Source organism: Bos indicus, chromosome 3 (assembly GCF_029378745.1).
Source record: "Bos indicus isolate NIAB-ARS_2022 breed Sahiwal x Tharparkar chromosome 3, NIAB-ARS_B.indTharparkar_mat_pri_1.0, whole genome shotgun sequence".
NCBI classification, from domain to species: Eukaryota; Metazoa; Chordata; class Mammalia; order Artiodactyla; family Bovidae; genus Bos; species Bos indicus.
In genome coordinates this window covers 75740920-75760874 of record NC_091762.1, presented here as the reverse complement: position 1 = coordinate 75760874, position 19955 = coordinate 75740920, and the positions used below count along the sequence as shown (strand labels likewise).

The 19955-nt window shown below is 37.7% G+C and overlaps 1 protein-coding gene across 8 annotated transcripts in view; it reads left to right on the top strand.

The window, feature by feature from the left end:
* Positions 1-19955, top strand: part of LRRC7 (leucine rich repeat containing 7) — a 631844-nt gene that overhangs the window by 156401 nt on the left and 455488 nt on the right. The window contains exon 3 of one of the 8 annotated variants that reach the window (XM_070786327.1): positions 1066-1141. The exons of the other annotated variants lie outside the window; for them this stretch is intronic. Coding sequence (XP_070642428.1) covers position 1141 — 1 coding nt within the window. The 5' untranslated portion in view covers positions 1066-1140. The remainder of the gene's footprint in view (positions 1-1065; positions 1142-19955) is intronic. 8 annotated transcript variants of the gene reach the window in all.

Genomic DNA, 19955 nt, shown 5'->3' with positions numbered 1-19955 from the left:
AGTTTAGTTATTATTGCCATTTTACAGATAAAAAAGTTAAAATAGATGATTCAAGTTTTCAAATATGTAGGCCTAGACTGTATTAAATAGTATTTAATCAGACTGTATATTTGTGTTTCTATAAAATTCAGGATAATACATTGCAGACTGTAAGGATTTCATAGTGTAACACTATAATGGTCATATGTAAATCACTTTTAATTTTCATATAAATGTTAAAATTATTGACTATAACTACAGAATTTGTTAATTTCTTTTATTTTAATAATGCATTTATAATCAGAAAATTACTTCAGGCTAAACACATGGTTTGCTAAACTTTATTATATGATTGTACGTTTTATAGATAGAAAGAATTGCATCAATTAAATAAATATAATCTCCAACATCTTGACTGCTGTTTATGTATTTTCACGATAGTTAATGTTTCCCAGAATATCCTTTACACTCCTAATTTCAAGAAGAGATTTATTATTTACTTACTAGGCATAAAACAGGCAAGGAGTAAGATGCTTATATAAATAATTTTTCTTGAAGCTGCTGCTGCTGCTGCTAAGTCACTTCAGTCATGTCGAACTATGTGTGAACCCATAGACAGCAGCCCACCAGGCACCCCCCAGTCCCTGGGATTCTCCGGGCAAAAACACTGGAGTGGGTTGCCATTTCCTTCTCCAATGCATGAAAATGAAAAGTGAAAGTGAAGTCCCTCAGTCGTGTCCCACCCTCAGCAATCCCATGGACTGCAGCCTTCCAGGCTCCTACGCCCATGGGATTTTCCAGGCAAGAGTACTGGAGTGGGGTGCCATTGCCTGCTGAAGTGTTACTATAAGGGGGAATATTGAAGAATAGTATAATCTTTTTGTTCCCCACTGAATGTAGATAGTCACAGCATCTAAACTGGTAGGTCTTCGTATATATACTAATAGGATGTGTAACCTGACGATTAGAAAAGCATCTGATTATGCTTTTCACAACCCAATCTTGCTTTTTATGTTTATTTACATGCATTTGTCAATTTATAAGAACAGTTAATCAAAATTTTTTACATTTTCTTTTTTTTTAAAGGAGCCCGCTACATGAAAAAAATGCAAGTCAAAGTGGTCACAACCTAGAAGTCTGCAGAGACAGGAATAACTAGCAAGTAGATACTATGTTATTTTACTATGATTAAGTATATAGAATTAAATAGTATTTGGGGAATTTTACTCTATAATGACCAAATAGTCTTATAATTTTAAATTTATACTTAGTACTATTTTTGTTAAGTATATGACATCACAAAAATAGCTAGGAAGAAAAATTACAACTATGGATTTCAGGAAACTAATTTTCTGTCAGTAATAATGATATGATCTTGTATTCTCTCTGAGGTCTTATTTTCAGCACCCTAATTCAACAATCTATTCCTTTGTAAAGAATAAGAGCTACCTTTGCCTTATGACATACTTAACCACTATATAAATGTGTGAATTCCTCTCTTAATCATTAACAGAAATTATATTATAATCATGCTTTTAAGAACAAGAGTGAAATTACATTCAGTTCTGAAGGTTACATTTCAAAATTTCAAGGTTTTATCAAGTAAAATCCAGGCACAGAGCAGGAGCTTTCCACTTATTAGAACTCACTGACATGTGCAAGAAATGAAATAGGAGGTTCAATGATAAAGACAAGCAATGTGGGAAGGAGTAAATAAGATTATTTCAATGGCAAGAAGAATCTTTGAAAGTCTCATTGTTCCAAATTAAAGTGTATGGAGTTGATTCTTTCTCCTCAAATGTATCTTGAAGATTGTAGTAGACTCAGAAAGTGTTAAAGCTAAAAGGATTTTAGAAAGCATTTACATCAATGCTTTCACTATATGGATTAAGGAACGAAGATTGCAAGTAAGATTGATTTTATATGCTAAAATTACACATATATCACATAGATACCTTTAGATACATACATATACATATAGGAGATAGTGAAGTACAAGGAAATCTGGTGTGCTGCAGTTCATGGGATCACAAAGAATCAGACGCAATTAGTGACTGAAAAACAACAACACAACATAATATACATATATTTTAAGATAAAATTAATAAAGTTCTTAATTCAACAGATGTTTTTAATGGTGATTAAAATATATTTGCAAAGATACATATATAAGAAATGATAGCAGTATTCGCAATCAAAATATTTTAGAACTTGTCCATAAATATTTTTATATTTAAAATCTTATAGTAGAAATTTCTAGAATTACAAAAAATGTTTAAAATTATATTTTAATTTCTTAACAGTAAAGATTCCTAAATAATTATGTAAACCAACAGAAGTTTCTTCTCTTTCAATCTATTTTAAGGCTTTATAAATGGCAAATCATGGATGATAAACACCTTATATTTAAACACTATCAAATATTTATACAATTTGAGCCATTTATTTTGAAAAGAAAAATGCTAAGAATGACTCAGTAGAAATGAAAAAATCATTATAATGTAAATTATTAGTCCTTAATGTATTTGGTTTATAAATTTAGACTTTTTATCATGGATTGTCACACAGTGAACAAGCTTACACTATAAAATGGTAGAAAGGAAAGAACCTTCAAAATTAAAAAATTTTTTAAAATAAGCATAGTTGATTTATAATATTCTGTTTATTTCAGCAAAGTGATTCAGTTGTATATATACATATATATGTATATATTTTTTCAGGTCCTTTTTAAAATAGTTCAGTTAGGCTGTCTTGGTACTAAAGGAGAGAACACTGTGAAAATACGTTTAGAAATACATTTGTAATAGTCAACATCAAATTTAATTCAGAAAGAAATGAAGAAGACCATAACTTTGAAGATATTGAGGAACTTACAAAGGAAAAAACAGTCTGTCTGCTGTACTGTTGAGAGAGAGTATGTACACAAAGAAACTGATGCTTGGAATAACCCAGGGGGGAATTTTAGGAGCGAAACTATGTGGCTGCAGTAGGAGGATTTTGATGAGAGAAATATCTTTTTCAGTGGATTCTATAGGAACCTGGTTTGGAAGAAGAGTAATCCCATTATATAAGAACTGGACCATTAAAAAAAGAGCAGAGACTTTCTTGGTGATCCAGTGGTTAAGAATCCACCTTGCAGTGCATGGCACTCAGGTTCCATCCTTGACCAGGAATTAAGATCCCACATGTCATGGAGCAACTAAGCTTGTAAGTCACAACTAGAGTCCTTGTGCTGCAATGAAAATCGCACATGCGCCAACTAAGACCTACACAGCCAGAAAAATAAATATATTTTAAAAAACAGCACAGTTTACTTTTAGTAAAGGATGTTAAAATCCTTTTTAAAATCCTCTTTAAGGTAACTTTAATTTTAATGTGAAATTCATGTGATTCTAGCATAGTAAAATAGGAATATTACAGGGTCAGTGGAAATGTAGAACTAGAGCTCTAGAACTAGAAGACATTGACTTGATTTATCTGAGTAGGGATACTGGTTGAACCCACCAGAGTTTGACCAGGCAGAAAACATACAGAGTGAAAAGGAAACATTGCTCCAGTACAGTTCCTCAGTTCAGCTCAATTCAGTTGCTCAGTCGTGTCCAACTCTTTGCGACCCCATGGACTGCAGCACACCAGGCCTCCCTGTGCATCACCAGCATCTGGAGTTTACTCACACCCATGTCCATTGAGTCGGTGGTGCCATCCAACCATCTCATCCTCTGTCTTCCTCTTCTCCTCCCACCTTTATTCCTTCCCAGCATCAGGGTCTTTTCAAATGAGTCAGTTCTTTGCATCAGGTGGCCAAAATATTGGCGTTTCACCATCAGCATCATTCCTTCCAATGAATATTCAGGACTGATTTCCTTTAGGATGGACTGGTTGGATCTCCTAGCAGTCCAAGGGACCCTCAAGAATCCTCCAACACCACAGTTCAAAACCATCAATTCTTTGGCACTCAGCTTTCTTTATATTCCAACTCTCACATCCATATATGACTACTGGAAAAACCATAACTTTTACTAGATGGACCTTTGTTGCAAAGTAATGTCTCTGATTTTTAATATGCTGTCTAGGTTGGTCATAACTTTTCTTCCAAGGAGCAAGCATCTTTTAATTTCATGGCTGCAGTCAACATCTGCAGAGATTTTGGACCCCAAGAAAATTAAGCCTGTCACTGTTTCCATTGTTTCTCTATCTATTTGCCATGAAGTGATGGGACTGGCTGCCATGATCTTAGTTTACTGAATATTGAGCTTTAAGCCAACTTTTTCACTCTCCACTTTCACTTTCATCAAGAGGCTCTTTCTGCCATAAGGGTGGTGTCATCTGCATATCTAAGGTTGTTGATATTTCTCCCAGCAATCTTGATTTCAGCTTGTGCTTCCTCCAGCCCAGTGTTTCTCATGATGTACTCTGCATATAAGTTAAATAAGCAAGGTGACAATACACAGCCTTGTCGTACTCCTTTCCCTATTTGGAACCAGTATGTTGTTCCATGTCCAGTTCTAATTGTTGCTTCCTGACCCACATACAGATTTCTCAGGAGGCAGGTCATGTGGTCTGGTATTCCCATCTCTTTCAGAATTTTCCACAGTTTATTGTGATCCACACAGTCAAAGGCTTTGGCATAGTCAATAAAGCAGAAGTAGATGTTTTTCTGGAACTCTCTTGGTTTTTCAATGATCTAACGGATGTTGGCAATTTGATCTCTGGTTCCTCTGCCTTTTCTAAATCCAGCTTGAACATCTGCAAATTTGCCATTCACATACTGTTGAAGCCTGGCTTGGAGAATTTTGAGCATTACTTTACTAGCGTGTGAAATGTGTGCAACTGGGAGGTAGTTTGAGCATTCTTTGGCATTGCCTTTCTTTGGAATTTATCTAAGTAGGGATACTGGTTGATGCCACCTTGACTAGGCAGGCAGAAAACATACAGAGTGAAAAGAAAACACTGCTCCAGTACAGTTCCTAGGATCATCAATTTTAAGTTGTCAAAATTCTGCATAGAGGAAGAAGAATTGGCACAAAAACTGAGCTCTAGTCAAAAATAAGAGAAAAACTGACTTCAGATATTTTTGTTTTGTTTTAAAGGAACCAAAGAAGCAGAGAGAGTCAAAAGGGTTAACTGTATTAAGTGATGCTGAAAAGTGTTCAGAAGAAGACAACTGAACGAGAAAAAGGTTTTGGATATCACAATTAGTCAATCATTGGGAGCTCCAATGGAGATAATCCAATTTCGACAGCTAGATGGATTTACAAATCATTTCCAATATAATAATGCCTTTGTTCTCTACCTTATCACCTTCCTATGTCAATCCCAATAACAGAATTGTGTTTTTCAGATTTATCTTTAGGTAGTTTTATTTTATTCACTCAGATTTACTTAATCTCAGAATATAATTCAGTTAAAGACACCTTGTGTGCATGGTGCTAAGTCTCTTCAGGCGTGTCTGACTCTGTGCAACTCTATGGATTGCAGCCTCCTTGACTCCTCTGTCCATGGGATTCTCCAGGCAAGAATACTAGAGTGGGTTGCCATGCCCTCCTCCAGGGAATCTTCCCTTAAAACTTCCCATAATTTAAAGAGCTAATTCAATTTAATATAGAGATGGGAATACCAGACCACCTGACCTGCCTCTTGAGAAACCTATATGCAGGTCAGGAAGCAACAGTTAGAACTGGACATGAAACAACAGACTGGTTCCAAATAGGAAAAGGAGTACGTCAAGGCTGTGTATTGTCACCCTGCTTATTTAATTTGTATGCAGAGTACATCATGAGAAACACTGGGCTGGAAGAAGCACAAGCTGGAATCAAGATTTCCAGGAGAAATATCAATAACTTCAGATATGCAGATGACCACCCTTATGGGAGAAAGCAAAGAACTAAAGAGCCTCTTGATGAAATTGAAAGAGGAGAGTGAAAAAGTTGGCTTAAAGCTCAACATTCAGAAAACTAAGATCATGGCATCTAGTCCCATCACTTCATGGGAAATAGATGGGGAAACAGTGGCAGACTTTATTTTGGGGGGCTCCAAAATCACTGTTTATGGTGATTGCAGCCATGAAATTAAAAGACGCTTACTCCTTGAAAGGAAAGTTATGACCAACCTAGATAGCATATTGAAAAGCAGAGACATTACTTTGCCAACAAAGGTCCATCTAGTCAAGGCTATGGTTATTCCAATGGTCATGTATGGATGTGAGAGTTGGACTGTGAAGAAAACTGAGCACCAAAGAATTGATGCTTTTGAACTGTGGTGTTGGAGAAGACTCTTGAGAGTCCCTTGAACTGCAAGGAGATCCAACCAGTCCATTCTAAAGGAGTTCTATCCTGGGTGTTCTTTGGAAGGACTGATGCTAAAGCTGAAACTCCAGTACTTTGGCCACCTCATGGGAAGGGTTGACTCATTGGAAAAGACTCTGATGCTGGGAGGGGTTGAAGGTGGGAGGAGAAGGGGATGACAGAGGATGAGATGGCTGGATGGCATCACTGACTCAATGAACATGAGTTTGGTTGGTGATGGACAGGGAGGCCTGGCATGCTGCAATTCACGGGGTTACAAAGAGTCAGACACGACTGAGCGACAGAACTGAACTCAAGGTAATCTTTATTACTGGGTAATTCTATCAAATATAAATAATTTATTATTATTTCATTTAGTAACCGCATAGATGAGTTTCCACAATAGGCTGACAAATATTCTATTTCCCTCTGGGTTGGGAAAAACCAGTTCTCCTGCATCTCTTCTACTACTATCACACTCACAATACTTCTGACACCAGTGTTTGAGGACTTTTTTCCCACAGCAAGCAATTTTATATGATACCATCTGTGTGTCATAATTTAAGTCAATTGTGACACCATTTACCTGAAGATACTGTCAGATCCCACAGGTGAAGGACTCACTCTCAAGACTGCCCCCTGACACGCACACTTTAGATGACAACTACAAGCAGTAGGTCCTAGAAGTTATCTACAACTTCTGTCTGACAAAAGGCTACCCAGTCCAGTATTCTGGCCTGGAGAATTCCATGGACCATATAGTCCATGGGGTCGCAAAGAGTTGGACACAACTGAGCGACTTTCACTTTCACTTTCACACTTTCTGTCTGACTAAGCTACACATTGGCGGATCCCAAGACGTACTCCCTTTGGATTCAGTTATTTGCTAGAATAGCTTACAGAACTCAGGGTAACATTTACATGAACCAGTTTTTAAAAGGGTATGATAAAGCATACAGATGAACCTCCAGGTGAAAAGATACATATAACATGGTCTGGGAAGGTTCTGAGAGCAGGAGCTTCTGTCTCTCTGGAGTTACAGTGAATTACTCTCCAAGTGGATGGATGCATTCACCATCTGGAAGCACTCTGAACCCCACACTATTGGGATTTTATGGAAGCATCCTCATGTAGGTATGATCACGTATTAACTCTACTTTTAGCCCCTCTACCTTTTCTAGAGAATGGGAGATGGGGCTGAAAATTCCAGGCTTTTAATCATGGTCTTTCTGGGGACCAGCCCCAACTCAGGAGTCATCTAGGAGCCCACTCAAAGTCACCTCACTAGAATAAAAGACATTCCTATCACTCAGGAAACTCCAAGAGATTTAGGAGTAGGGTGTTAGGAACCAAAGTCAAAGACCAAATATTAGAGTAAGAGATGTTTCCTGTGCTCTTACCACTTAGAAATTTATAAAAGATTTCAGGATCCCAGAGTTGGACACGACCGAAGCGACGCAGCAGCAGCAGCAGCAGCATGTCAAGAACTGGAGGTAGAGACCTATGAAAGAAAGTGTTAGTTGCTCAATCATGTTTGACTCTGTGCAACCTAATAGGCTGAAGCCCACCAGGCTCCTCTGCCCATGGGATTCTCTAGGCAAGAATACTGGAGTGGGTTGCCATTCCCTTCTCCAGGGAATCTTCCTGACCCAGGTATCGAACCCAGGTCTCCTGCATTGCAGTCAGATTCTTTATCATCTGAGCCCCCAGGGAAGCCCGTAGCCTCATAGGTAATAATTTCAACTAGTACCTGGCACATAGTACCTACTTAATTATAATTACTTATAAGTAATTATTGAATGAGCAAATGAATCGGTGCTCTCCTCCCTTTGGATTATCTCCACATTCTTTTTAAAGTATAATTATCCTCTTGCAAAAAATACACTCAGAATTATTTGACTATCTTTAAATCCTTAAATAAACAAATAAGGAGATTATGTAACACTTTTGTGTGAGATTTTCTACCTGATTCTCATTAGTGCTACTTTTTATTTTTATGTCCTGTCACTATATACTTTATTATTATGGTTGTCATTAGAGCCTAATAAGCAACACATTTTTCTAAACTTTTAATTTAGAAAACAAATACTCTTAAATCTTTGTATTGTTTTATTCTTTTCTTTGTCCACATAAAAGTAGCTTTGTTGTTTTATTTCAGGTTATCTAAATAATCCATGCTTATTGTGAAAACTTCAAACAATGTGAAACTATGATAAAGAAAGTAAAAGTTGCTTCAACAACCAACTGGTTTTTTAATCAACTGATAAAACCACAGTTAGCATTTACAGTCCTTATGGGTTTACCACTTTATCATCGTGAAATGTCCCTTTTTATCTCTAGTGATTATTCTTGTTTTAAAATCTTGTTTTAAAAATCTACCTTCTATCTTTAGTACAAATACTGCCATTTTTCTTTTCGTTAATATTTGCATGGTATTTATTTTTGCATCCTACTTCTAAACTTCTTGTGTTCCTACATCTATGATTTCTTGGAAGCATCATATTAGTAACCTTTAAAAAAATCTAGTCTGATAATATTGATATTTACTTGGAGTGTTTAAGCCATTTATAATTGCTGATACAGTTGGGTTTTTACTGGGTTACCAAAAAGTTTGTTCTGGTCTGTAGGAAAAACTGGAAAGTCCATAGGAAAAACCAGAATGAACTTTTTGGCCAACCCAATAATATTCTGTACCCATTAAAAAATAACTCCTCAGTCTCCTTCCCTCTAGTCTCTGGGAGCCACCATTCTTTCTGTCTCTATGAATTTAGCTACTCTGCTGCTGCTGCTAAGTCACTTCAGTCGTGTCCGACTCTGTGCGACCCCATAGATGGCAGCCCACCAGGCTCCCCCGTCCCTGGGATTCTCCAGGCAAGAACACTGGAGTGGGTTGCCATTTCCTCCCCCAATGCATGAAAGTGTAAAGTGAAAGTGAGGTCGCTCAGTCGTGTCCGACCCTCAGGGACCCCATGGACTGCAACCTTCCAGGCTCCTCCGTCCATGGGATTTTCCAGACAAGAAGACTGGAGTGGGGTGCCGTTGCTTTCTCCGACTAGGGATCTCATATAGGTGACTCATAGAGTATTTGTCCTTGTGTTACCAACTTATTTCACTTAGCATAAAATCTTCTATGTTCATCTCTGTTGCAGCATGTGTCAGAATTCCTTTTCTTTTACATGGAATAATATTCCATTTTAAGTATATGTCACATATTTTATCATTCATCTGTGGATAGATACCTGGGTTGTTTCCTCCTTTTGCCTGTTGTGAATAATGCTGCTATAAATGTGGATATACAAATATCTCTTCACACCTCTGCTTTCAACTCTTTTGGGTATATATCCAGAAGTAGAATTCCTGGATCATATGATATTTTTCTTTTTAGTTTTTTGAGGAATTGCCATACTGTTTTCCATAGTGGTTGCAGAATTTTATATTCCCATCAACAGTGAACAAGCCACAAGCAAACGAGTTTTTCCACATCCTAGTCAACACTCATTATCTTGTGGGTTGTTTTTATTAGTAGCCATCCTAGGGGACTTCCCTGGTGGCTCAGATGGTAGAGAATCTGCCTGCAATGCGGGAAACCCAGGTTCAGTCCCTGATTCAGGAAGATCCTATGGAGAAGGGAATGGTAATCCACTCCAGTATTCCTGCCTGGAAAATCCATGGACAGAGGAGCCTGGCAAGCTATAGTCCATGGGGGTGCAAAGAGTCGGACACACATTTAGTCGAATACATATATATATATGTATATATATATCTCTATATGATTATATATATATTATATTTATGTATATATATATGATTAAAAGTCACTTTATTATGGTAAAATATACATAAAATAAAATTTGACATTTTAAGTATACAGTTTAGTGGCACTAAGTTCATTAACATTCTTATGCTGAATATTATTATTATTATTAATGTTAATTGGTAATAAGTTACATAGTTCAAAAATGAAAACTTCCAAATGATAGGACTTGAAGAAAAAGCTTTTTTCAACTCTACACCCAGTCAACCAATCTCCCTCTTTAGAGGGAGGTAGCTGCTATTATCAATTTCTTATATAAATTTCCAGAGATATTTTTCCAATATATAAACCTATGGACACACATTTTTTTCCCCCTTCTTCTCCATAGACAGCATTTTTAGACACTATTTGAAAAAGTTGCTTTTTCCACATAGTAGAAAATACAGGAGATAATTTGATATCTGTTTATAAAGAATTTCCTATTTTTATTTTTTAAAACTCCTTAATAGTGCATTGTTTAGATTTATGTTGTTTCCAGTCTTTGGCTGTCACAAGTAGTGCTGCTCTAAGTAACCACATATAATTCATAAATTTCTTTGCATACATGCAAGCATATTATATTAATAGGAGAAATTGAATTGTTATATATAATGATATGTCATTTTGATTGAGTCTGTAAAATTCTCCCCCATAGTGCTTATTCCAATTTTTACCATTATCTATAATGTGGTGTATGCATCCATGTTGCTTCCAGTCATGTCCTACTCTGTGCAACCCTATGAACTGCACCCTGCCAGGTTCCTCTGTTCATGGGATTCTCCAGGCAAGAATACTGGAGTGGGTTGCCAGCCATCCTCCAGGGGATCCTCTCAACCCAAGGATCAAACCTGCATTGGTTACATCTCCTACATTGGCAGGCAGGTTCTTTACCACTAGTGCCACCTGGGAAGCCCCCAGTGTGACGAATATGACTTTCTAAATTTAATGGATGGATATTGTACTCGAAAGCTGTGATGGCTTAGATTGCCACAGGATTATATGTAGACATCCTGTCCTCACATTGCCACCCAGAAGTAGATTGTAATGATTCTTTTCTTATTCTGAGTCTCATTGTGCTGAATATGTAAAGTAATATATGAATTACTTCAAAGTTGCATTTTCTTGACAATTAGAGAGATTCAGCATTGTTTCATATCTGTCATATGCTCTTCTATCAATTGCATATTATTGCCTTTATTGCCTACTTTTTTGTTGTTTTTTATCACTTTGTAACTATACTTGCGTGTTAATTCATATACCAACCCTTTTTTCTTTCAAATATATAACAAATATTCTACCTAGATAAAATTTTATTTTGCATATGTTAGTTTTTGTCATTTTTTAGCTATATGAGGCAAAACAGATCTTTTCTTGTTGTAATAAAATAAGCTAGTTTTTGCTGTGATTCTTCTATATATAATTTATATTGGTAATTAATTCTCTGGAAGGAGTTGTGTTGTTCTTAGAGATTATGATGACAGGAAGTCTGTTTTCTTAAATTATTTCATTATTTTAATCTTAATTCATTTATGATTGTGAAAGAGTTAGTTTTTACAATTATGGAATGTTTTGTCTTTAATGTGAAATGCAGAGATGGTTTCACATTTTTATGCAGCTATCCTGAAAGTATTAATATTATTTCACAGAGAAGAAATGTCAGTAAATAAGATAGAGGAAATGGCAACCCACTCCAGTACTCTTGCCTAGAAAATCCCATGGATGGAGGAGCCTGGTAGGCTACAGTTCATGGGGTCGCAAAGAGTGGGACACGACTGACTTCACTAAACCTCAATTTAGACTTACTGGATTAAGAGAAAAAAATTATATCAAAATGCCAGGAAGGGGAGAAGAATACTGGTGTTTTGTTTTTTCTGATACTAAAAAGTTGCAGAAGTCCTCTCGGGTTATTTCTTACTTACCTCCATGTTTACTGGATAATTCCCACAAATTATTTGGATGAGTATTTGGAAATTAAAACTTTTACTTCTATTACTATTCATCTCACACAATAGAGATCCTCTCTGCTTTACAAACTATAGTGTTAGTTGAGCATGAGTAGTAGCAAGGATACATATGTCATGAGGACAATAAAGTCTAGTGCTTAAAATGCATGTTTTGGGGTTAAATCATCTAGGTTAAAATCCAGCATTATCATTTAAGGCTGTGTAAAATTGAATGCATTCTTTAACCTTTCATTCCCTCTGTTTCCTCATCTGTAAAGTGAGTTTCATTGTGTGTGTGTGTGTTAGTCGCTCAGTCGTGTCTGACTCTTTGTGACCCCATGGACTCTAGCCCACCAGGTTCCTATATCCATGGGATTCACCAGGCAAGCATACTGGAGTAGCTATTCCGTTCTCCAGGGGATCTTCCCAACTAAGGGATCGAACCCAAGTCTCCTGCATGGCAGGCAGATTCTTTACCGTCTGAGCCACCAAGGAAGCCCCTCATTCCCATTTCTGTTTCCTCATCTGTAAAACAGTTTCATTGTACTTGTCTTATAAGATTGTTCAGGTGTTGTGAAGAAATCAGCAAACAAAAATGGCAAAGTCCGTGAATTCATAAATGAAGTATTTGGGGATATTCATATGAAATGTATATCTGAAAACAGTATGAGAAATGAATCAGAATAAGAAGCAACAGGACACATGGCACATAGTGAGCACACAATAAGCAATACTTATAATGATTTTTTTAAGAATCAAGAAATACAAATCAAAATGGACAAGTTTATTTCAAAAGAAAGTATGTTTACAGTAGGAGTCCCCAACCCCTGGGCCACAGACCAGTACTGGTTCGTGGCCTTTCAGGAACCAGCCACATAGTAAAGAAGTGAGTGGTGGGTGAGAGAGCAAAGGTTTATCTGTATTTACAGTCTCTCCCCATTGCTGCGTTACTGCCTCAGCTCTGCCTCCTGTCAGATCGGCGATGGCATTAGATTCTCCTAGGAACATGAACCTTACCATGAACTGCACATGTGAGGGATCTAGGCTGTGAGCTTCTTATGAAAATCTAATGCCTAATGATCTGAGGTGGAGCTGAAGTAATGATCCTTGTGCTGGGGAGTGGCTGCAAACAAAGATTATCATTAGCATAGAGGTTTGACTGCACAGAGACCATAATAAATCAATTGTTTGCAGACTCAGAGCAAAATCCTATCAATGATTGGCAAGTGACAATTAAGCTGCATCTGGTTTCAGTCTTTATTCTGACAAGTGAATTGATGTACTTCAGTTGTACAGCTGCATCTGGTGGCAGGCTTTAAGTCAGAACCCAACACTTATTTTAGTCCATAAGTGGCCTGCCCATTATTTTATTTACCATTTTCATCCGTGCCTCTTTCCTGCACTGCATACTTGTCTCAATCACAGTTTTGGTAAGCCCACAAACTACCCCTAGCCAAAATGAGTAAAATACAAACGTCCCTGGAGAGCATCTTTGAAAAGGGGGAAAAATTCAATGATGAGACAACAGAAGACTGTAAGACTGCAAACAAAAATAAAGGTGTATTTGAAAGAAAATATGAGGAGTCCTACTTAAATTATGGATTTGTTGCAACAGGTGATTCACATTCTCCAGGGCCGCTTGCTTTGTATAATATGTGGTGACTGGCTCTCCAGTGAAGCCATGAAACTTTCAAAACTGCTTCACCACAGAGAGGCCATCCACCCTGCATTAAAAGGCAAGTCTTTGGGGTTTTTCAAAAGAAAAATGAGAATACAAAGAACAGAAGCAGTTATTGAAGGCCACTACTTCATCAAATGTGTTTGCACCGAGAGCATCATTCTTAGTGGCTAACCACATTGCTAAAGTTAAGAAGTCCTTTACTTCTGGTGAAGAGTTGATTCTGCCTGTTGCTGAGGACATTTTTCATGAGCTTTAAGGAAAGGCTGCAGTTCAAAAGGTGGCATGTACTCCTCTTTTGGCTAGCCCCATAACTGGACAAATTGATGAAATAGCAGAGAATACTGAGGCTTATTTGTTAGAGGGGATTAATGAGTCACTGTGGTACGCAATCCAGGTTGACAAGTCTACTGACATTAACAACATGGCAATAATTCTTGTTTTTGTATGATATATTTTTTCAGAAGGATGTGCATGTACTATTTATTTTTTAAAAAAACACCTCCAAGTACATATTTACTGAGTGTGCCTTAGTCATTTTGTTTCTAGATACTTAGAGAAATAAAAATATACAATATTGTCCATGAGACATAACCTAAAATTGATAACCAGTTGTTATAGGTGTGGCATCTGCATGGATAGAAATTCAACATTTAAAGAAGGAAACTGGTTATGTGGTTCTTCAGATCCTGTAATGCCCATATGGACTTCCCTGATGACTCAGGTGGTTAAGAATCTGCCTGCAATGCTTGAGACCCAGGTTCGATCCCTGGGTCAGGAAGATCCCCTAGAGAAGGGAATGGCTATCCACTCCAGTATTCTTGCCTGGAGAATTCCATGGACAGAGGACCTGGTGGCCTACTGTCCATGGGATTGCAAAGAATCAGGCACAACTGAGAAACAAACAGTTTCACTTTCAACAGAATGCCCATATGCAACTTAGTTGTCTATTATGATAGATAAGAAAGTAATTCTGGGTGAGCCTCAAAGTAGTGATCATATGAAAGGAAAGCTAGTGGTTAGGAGAGAAGTTAACACAGACTGTACTTGACTCTCAAGCCATGATGGGCAGAGAGAGACCACTACAAGCTGCACACTTCAGGCTCCTTGCCAGACCTGTGCTGCTCTGGGAATCTCTGCATAAGCCTGCATCTTGGCTTCTGTGTCCTGAGGTGTTTTGATGCTAGGTGAATGAGTTCCTGATGCTGCGGCATCTATCTGAATTTGTTCCTACCTGTGCTGAAGAAAGACCCAGTTCCTACCTATAGCCTGGTTGAGAACTTTCTGGCTGGAATCTAGGAACTGATAGTTGTTTAAACCATAGCTGGAACCATAACCAGGGCAGAAGAAAAGAAGGGCAGAAGAGAGGGAAACTGACATTTATTGAGTAACTTCTTTGTAGTCCAATTTCATTTATACACACATTTTCTCATTTAGCCCTCATAATATCTCTAAATGAGAGAGAAAAAAAAACTGAGCTTCAGAGAATCTAGTTAAGTGACTTTTCCATTGTTACTACAGCTACTAAGAGCTGGACATGATTGAGCAACTGAGCATGCATGTACACACAGCTACTAAGGGAAAATCAGTCTTATACTCTATTTCTATATGACTCGAAGGATTATTCTCTTTCTACTCTATTGGCAAGAGAAGACAGTTTGCATAAGAAAAACTGAAAGGAGAGAATGTCATAAAATTTAACCAGCATTATAAAACTCTAGAGCCATATGTCTATGAAATAGAAATTGAACAATGCCTTCTTAAAGCAATAACAATGGAACAATGACAATAGCTGTCAGTATTTATGCATCAAGTATGAAGCCTCTGACCGTGGGATAAAGAGTAGATTTATGAAGATCATGATAGGAGGTAGACAGAATGACTGCTCAGGAGCCATGAAATATCCAGGGAATAATACAAAGTAGGTTTTTGAAACATAGGTTTTTTTAAACAGATCTGAGCTAAAAATGTAGATTCAGGAGGTTTTACCATGAAGATGATAACTAAAGCCAAGGGTATAAATGAGATTTCCCAAGAAGAAGTAGAAAGCGGAATAAGAACCAAGAGCAAAACCTGAGCTAAAGAACAAGACAAAAAACAAACAATAGCAAAAGCATTTAGAGAGGTAAGGAAAGGACAGGGTTAAGCAAGTTCATGGAAGCAAAAAAGGAGAGTGCTAAGGGGAAAACGTAGTCAACAGAGTTCAATAAAAGCTGCAAAGAAACCTAAAGGTTTATGGAATCTGGTGGTTAAGATACTGTAAGGTAACTGTGGAAGAAGCCCATAATAGTATAGCGTAAGGAACTGAATGTGTCTTCAACTGAGTCCCTTGGAAACAAGCTCCAAGATAAAGATAAAGATTATTTGAGAATGCTGGATAGAGAGAGAAATTAAACTATTGATGACATTACAAAGGAGGCCTCAATAGACCCTACAACTGGGGAAGCCCTTCAGAATTATGCCAAAGTGAAGCTTTTAAACAAGCATCAACCAGTCTTTGGAGGAGTGTAACTGGGGGAGGTAATTGCCTTCAGAAAAAGACAGTGCCCAGAGAGAGATGCACCTGTGAGCCATTAGTAGGCAACCTTCTAGCAGCTAGAAGAAAGAATGGTTCCAGCCTACAGGAGATCTACAGGAGGTTTGACAGCACCTTACAACATCCCAGGAGAGAGTGGAGTCAATGATTGGGAAGGGCAGGCTATCATTTTAAATACTTTGAGGTAAGAGAGATTATTGCAATCAATAATCCTGTCTTGCAAATTTTTCCCCACCATCTTCTTGCCAGCTCACTCCTTTACTGCCAGATTTTCTTCTTAGGTAGATTCTTCATCTACTTACACAGCCTCCGATTAAGCAGCTCTCTTTTCCTTTACTGTTCTTCATTAATTGTTACTCTTAGCTTATCTTGTACCATAGATGCAGCTGTGAACCTAAGTGGATTGCCATGGCCATTGCCATTAGTATGTATTACGTGAAAAATAACCATATTTTACAGAGTTGCTTTTCCTAAATTAATTACCAATAGGAAAGAGGCTTTCCATGGTTGGTCTCAGTTAAGGAATTCAGAAATTACAAACCAAGACATGGTGTATCACTGTAAGGCTCTGACTGCATTGAACAGTCTAGTCTTAAATAGTTCATGTGGGGCTTTCCATTTCCTTAGAAGACACTAAGTAAACAGGCTGTACAATTACAAACAAGAAATCTTACCATAGTCACATGCTCATGAATAAAGAAAAAAGTTAAATATAGCTTTTCATCATCTTGGTGATTATTAATTTATGACAGCACTGAGTGTGAGGATAGTGTAAAAATACTTCCCAGGAGGGCTTTGAGCTGATACACACTTATATCATCAAGCTGACCACTTTTATCACTCTGTAGGTACTTAAAGCAACATCAACTGTCTGTAGCAGTCACCTGGGATGTGTATTTACTGGCAGTTTTATTACTTTTTACAGAATGTGTGTGTGTGTGTGTGTGTGTGTGTGCACTCAGTCACATAAAATTTAAGACTATTTTTATTTCTCTTTTTAAATTATCAATGGAATAGTTTAATGTCTAAGATGTATTGACAGAGTTCTTTAGGAAACTGGTTGAAGTTCTAATATACTAAGTCCCCACATAACCAACACCGCCCCCCCCCCAAAAAAAAATCCAGAATTATGTACAGCCTTATGGAGTTATAACTGGAGACTGTCTGAAAAAGGCAGATTTGTTCTTGCTTTGAAAATACCACATAAACACCAAAAAAAAAAAAAAATCAGCCCCATCTGTCAAATTGCCTGGAGAATGCATTTAACAAGAAATGAAGCTACATTAAAGGCCATAAAATATGCAGCAAAGGAAAGAAGGATAAAGCCATCCTGCAGTTCATTGGCTTCACCTACTGTGCAGAGCTCTCCTTGTGAACAAGACAGATTGGGTAGTTATTGCCACATGAAAATATCTGCCATTGTGGAATGTAAGAGAATCAGAAAGGGAACACTGGATTCCAGATTCAAGCTCTTTCCATGATCATTAGCCAAGGAAATGTGAAAATTAATTACATTTCATTTCATTTTAAGAAAGTAGATCAACTTTTTCAACTAGGAAAAAAAACCACAATTTTTATTTGCAAACAAGGAAACTGATGTTCCATTAATATTATTGCCAATTTGGCAACTGAAAGAAGTGAACTTTGCCTAACAGTTTTGCAGCTATGCCTGAGGGAAAAGAGCAAATTGTCAAAGGGTATGCTGATAGATTAGCTATTGGGCAATTATATAAGATCATTATTATTTCACCAAAATGTGTAAGTGGCATAAGAAAATAAGATCCATTTGGAGTAGCTAACAGAATATAAATTGCATCTAACTCAACCTTCTGGGGAAAAAAAAAAAAGACAAAGCATTTCGATACCCTCTTCCAAAGTACATTTTTACACAGATAGTAATTGTGAAAAGTGTTCACTTCTCTGTCAAACAGCACATTGGAAAACAACTATCTGAAACAAAATGTTCAATGCTTGTTGGTCTCTATCTGTGAATGTTAGCAGATCATCCAGTGATTCTCTATTGATGCATTTTGAGGGTGAAACAGTAACATCAGACGTTCTGAGCAGTTTATAAGTACTTCTGGAAAAGGAGTGACAATGTTAAAAGGTCTTGCTCGTTATTAGTAATAAGTTGTTATTTGGTATTTTCAGCTAAAGTGTGAAAATTCCCTTTATATTGTCCTAATTTCACTCACTATATAGAGAAACATGACATTTTGATGGCTACCTAGATAATTTATTTGAAAATACGAGACAGATTCTTTTACTTGATTTGTTTTATAAAAACTGTGGAACTATTCATCTAACCTCTTAATTCCTAGAAAGTGTAATAAACTAGAAAAAGTCTCTCAATAAAAATGTATTGCACGTTGCGAAAGTAATTCCAATTTAGTTCAGTTCAGTTCCATCACTCAGTCACGTCCGACTCTTTGTGACCCCATGGGCTGCAGCACAAGAGGCCTCCCTGTCCAACTCCCGCAGCCTACACAAACTCATGTCCATTGCATTGGTGATGCCATCCAACCATCTCATCCTCTGGTGTCCACTTCTTCTCTTACCTTCAATCTTTCCCAGAAACAGGGTCTTTTCCAATGAGTCAGTTTTTCTCATTAGGTGGCCAAAGTATTGGTTTCATCTTCAGCATCAATCCTTCCAATGAATATTCAGGACTGATTTCCTTTAGGATGAACTTGTTGGATCTCCTTGCAGTCCAAGGGACTCTCAAGAGTCTTCTCCAACACCACAGTTCAAAAACATCAATTCTTCAGTGCTCAACTTTCTTTATAGTCCAAATCTCACATCCATACATGACTCCTGGAAAAACCAGAGCCTTAACTAGATGGACCTTTGTTGGCAAAGTAATGTCTCTGCATTTTAATTTGCTGTCTAGGGTTGTTAAGATTGCCGGGAGAAATATCAGTGACCTCAGATATGCAGATGACACCACCCTTATGGCAGAAGGTGAAGAGGAACTAAAAAGCCTCTTGATGAAAGTGAAAGTGGAGAGTGAAAAAGTTGGCTTAAAGCCCAACATTCAGACAACGAAGATCATGGCATCCGGTCCCATCACTGCATGGGAAATAGATGGGGAAACAGTGGATACAGTGTCAGACTTTATTTTTCTGGGCTCCAAAATCACAGCAGATGGTGACTGCAGCCATGAAATTAAAAGACGCTTACTCCTTGGAAGGAAAGTTATGACTAACCTAGATAGCATATTCAAAAGCAGAGACATTACTTTGCCAACAAAGGTTTGTCTAGTCAAGGCTATGGTTTTTCCTGTGGTCATGTATGGTTGTGAGAGTTGGACTGTGAAGAAGGCTGAGCGCTGAAGAATTGATGCTTTTGAACTATGGTGTTGGAGAAGACTCTTGAGAGTCCCTTGGACTGCAAGGAGATCCAATCAGTCCATTCTGAAGGAGATCAGCCCTGGGATTTCTTTAGAAGGAATGATGCTAAAGCTAAAACTCCAGTACTTTGGCCACCTCATGCGAAGAGTTGACTCATTGGAAAAGACTCTGATGCTGGGAGGGATTGGGGGCAAGAGGAGAAGGGGATGACAGAGGATGAGATGGCTGGATGGCATCACTGACTCGATGGACGTGAGTCTGAGTGAACTCCAGGAGTTGGTGATGGACAGGGAGGCCTGGCGTGCTGTGATTCATGGGGTCGCAAAGAGTCAGACACGACTGAGCGACTGATCTGATCTGATCTGATCTTCCCTATTTGGTACCAGTCTGTT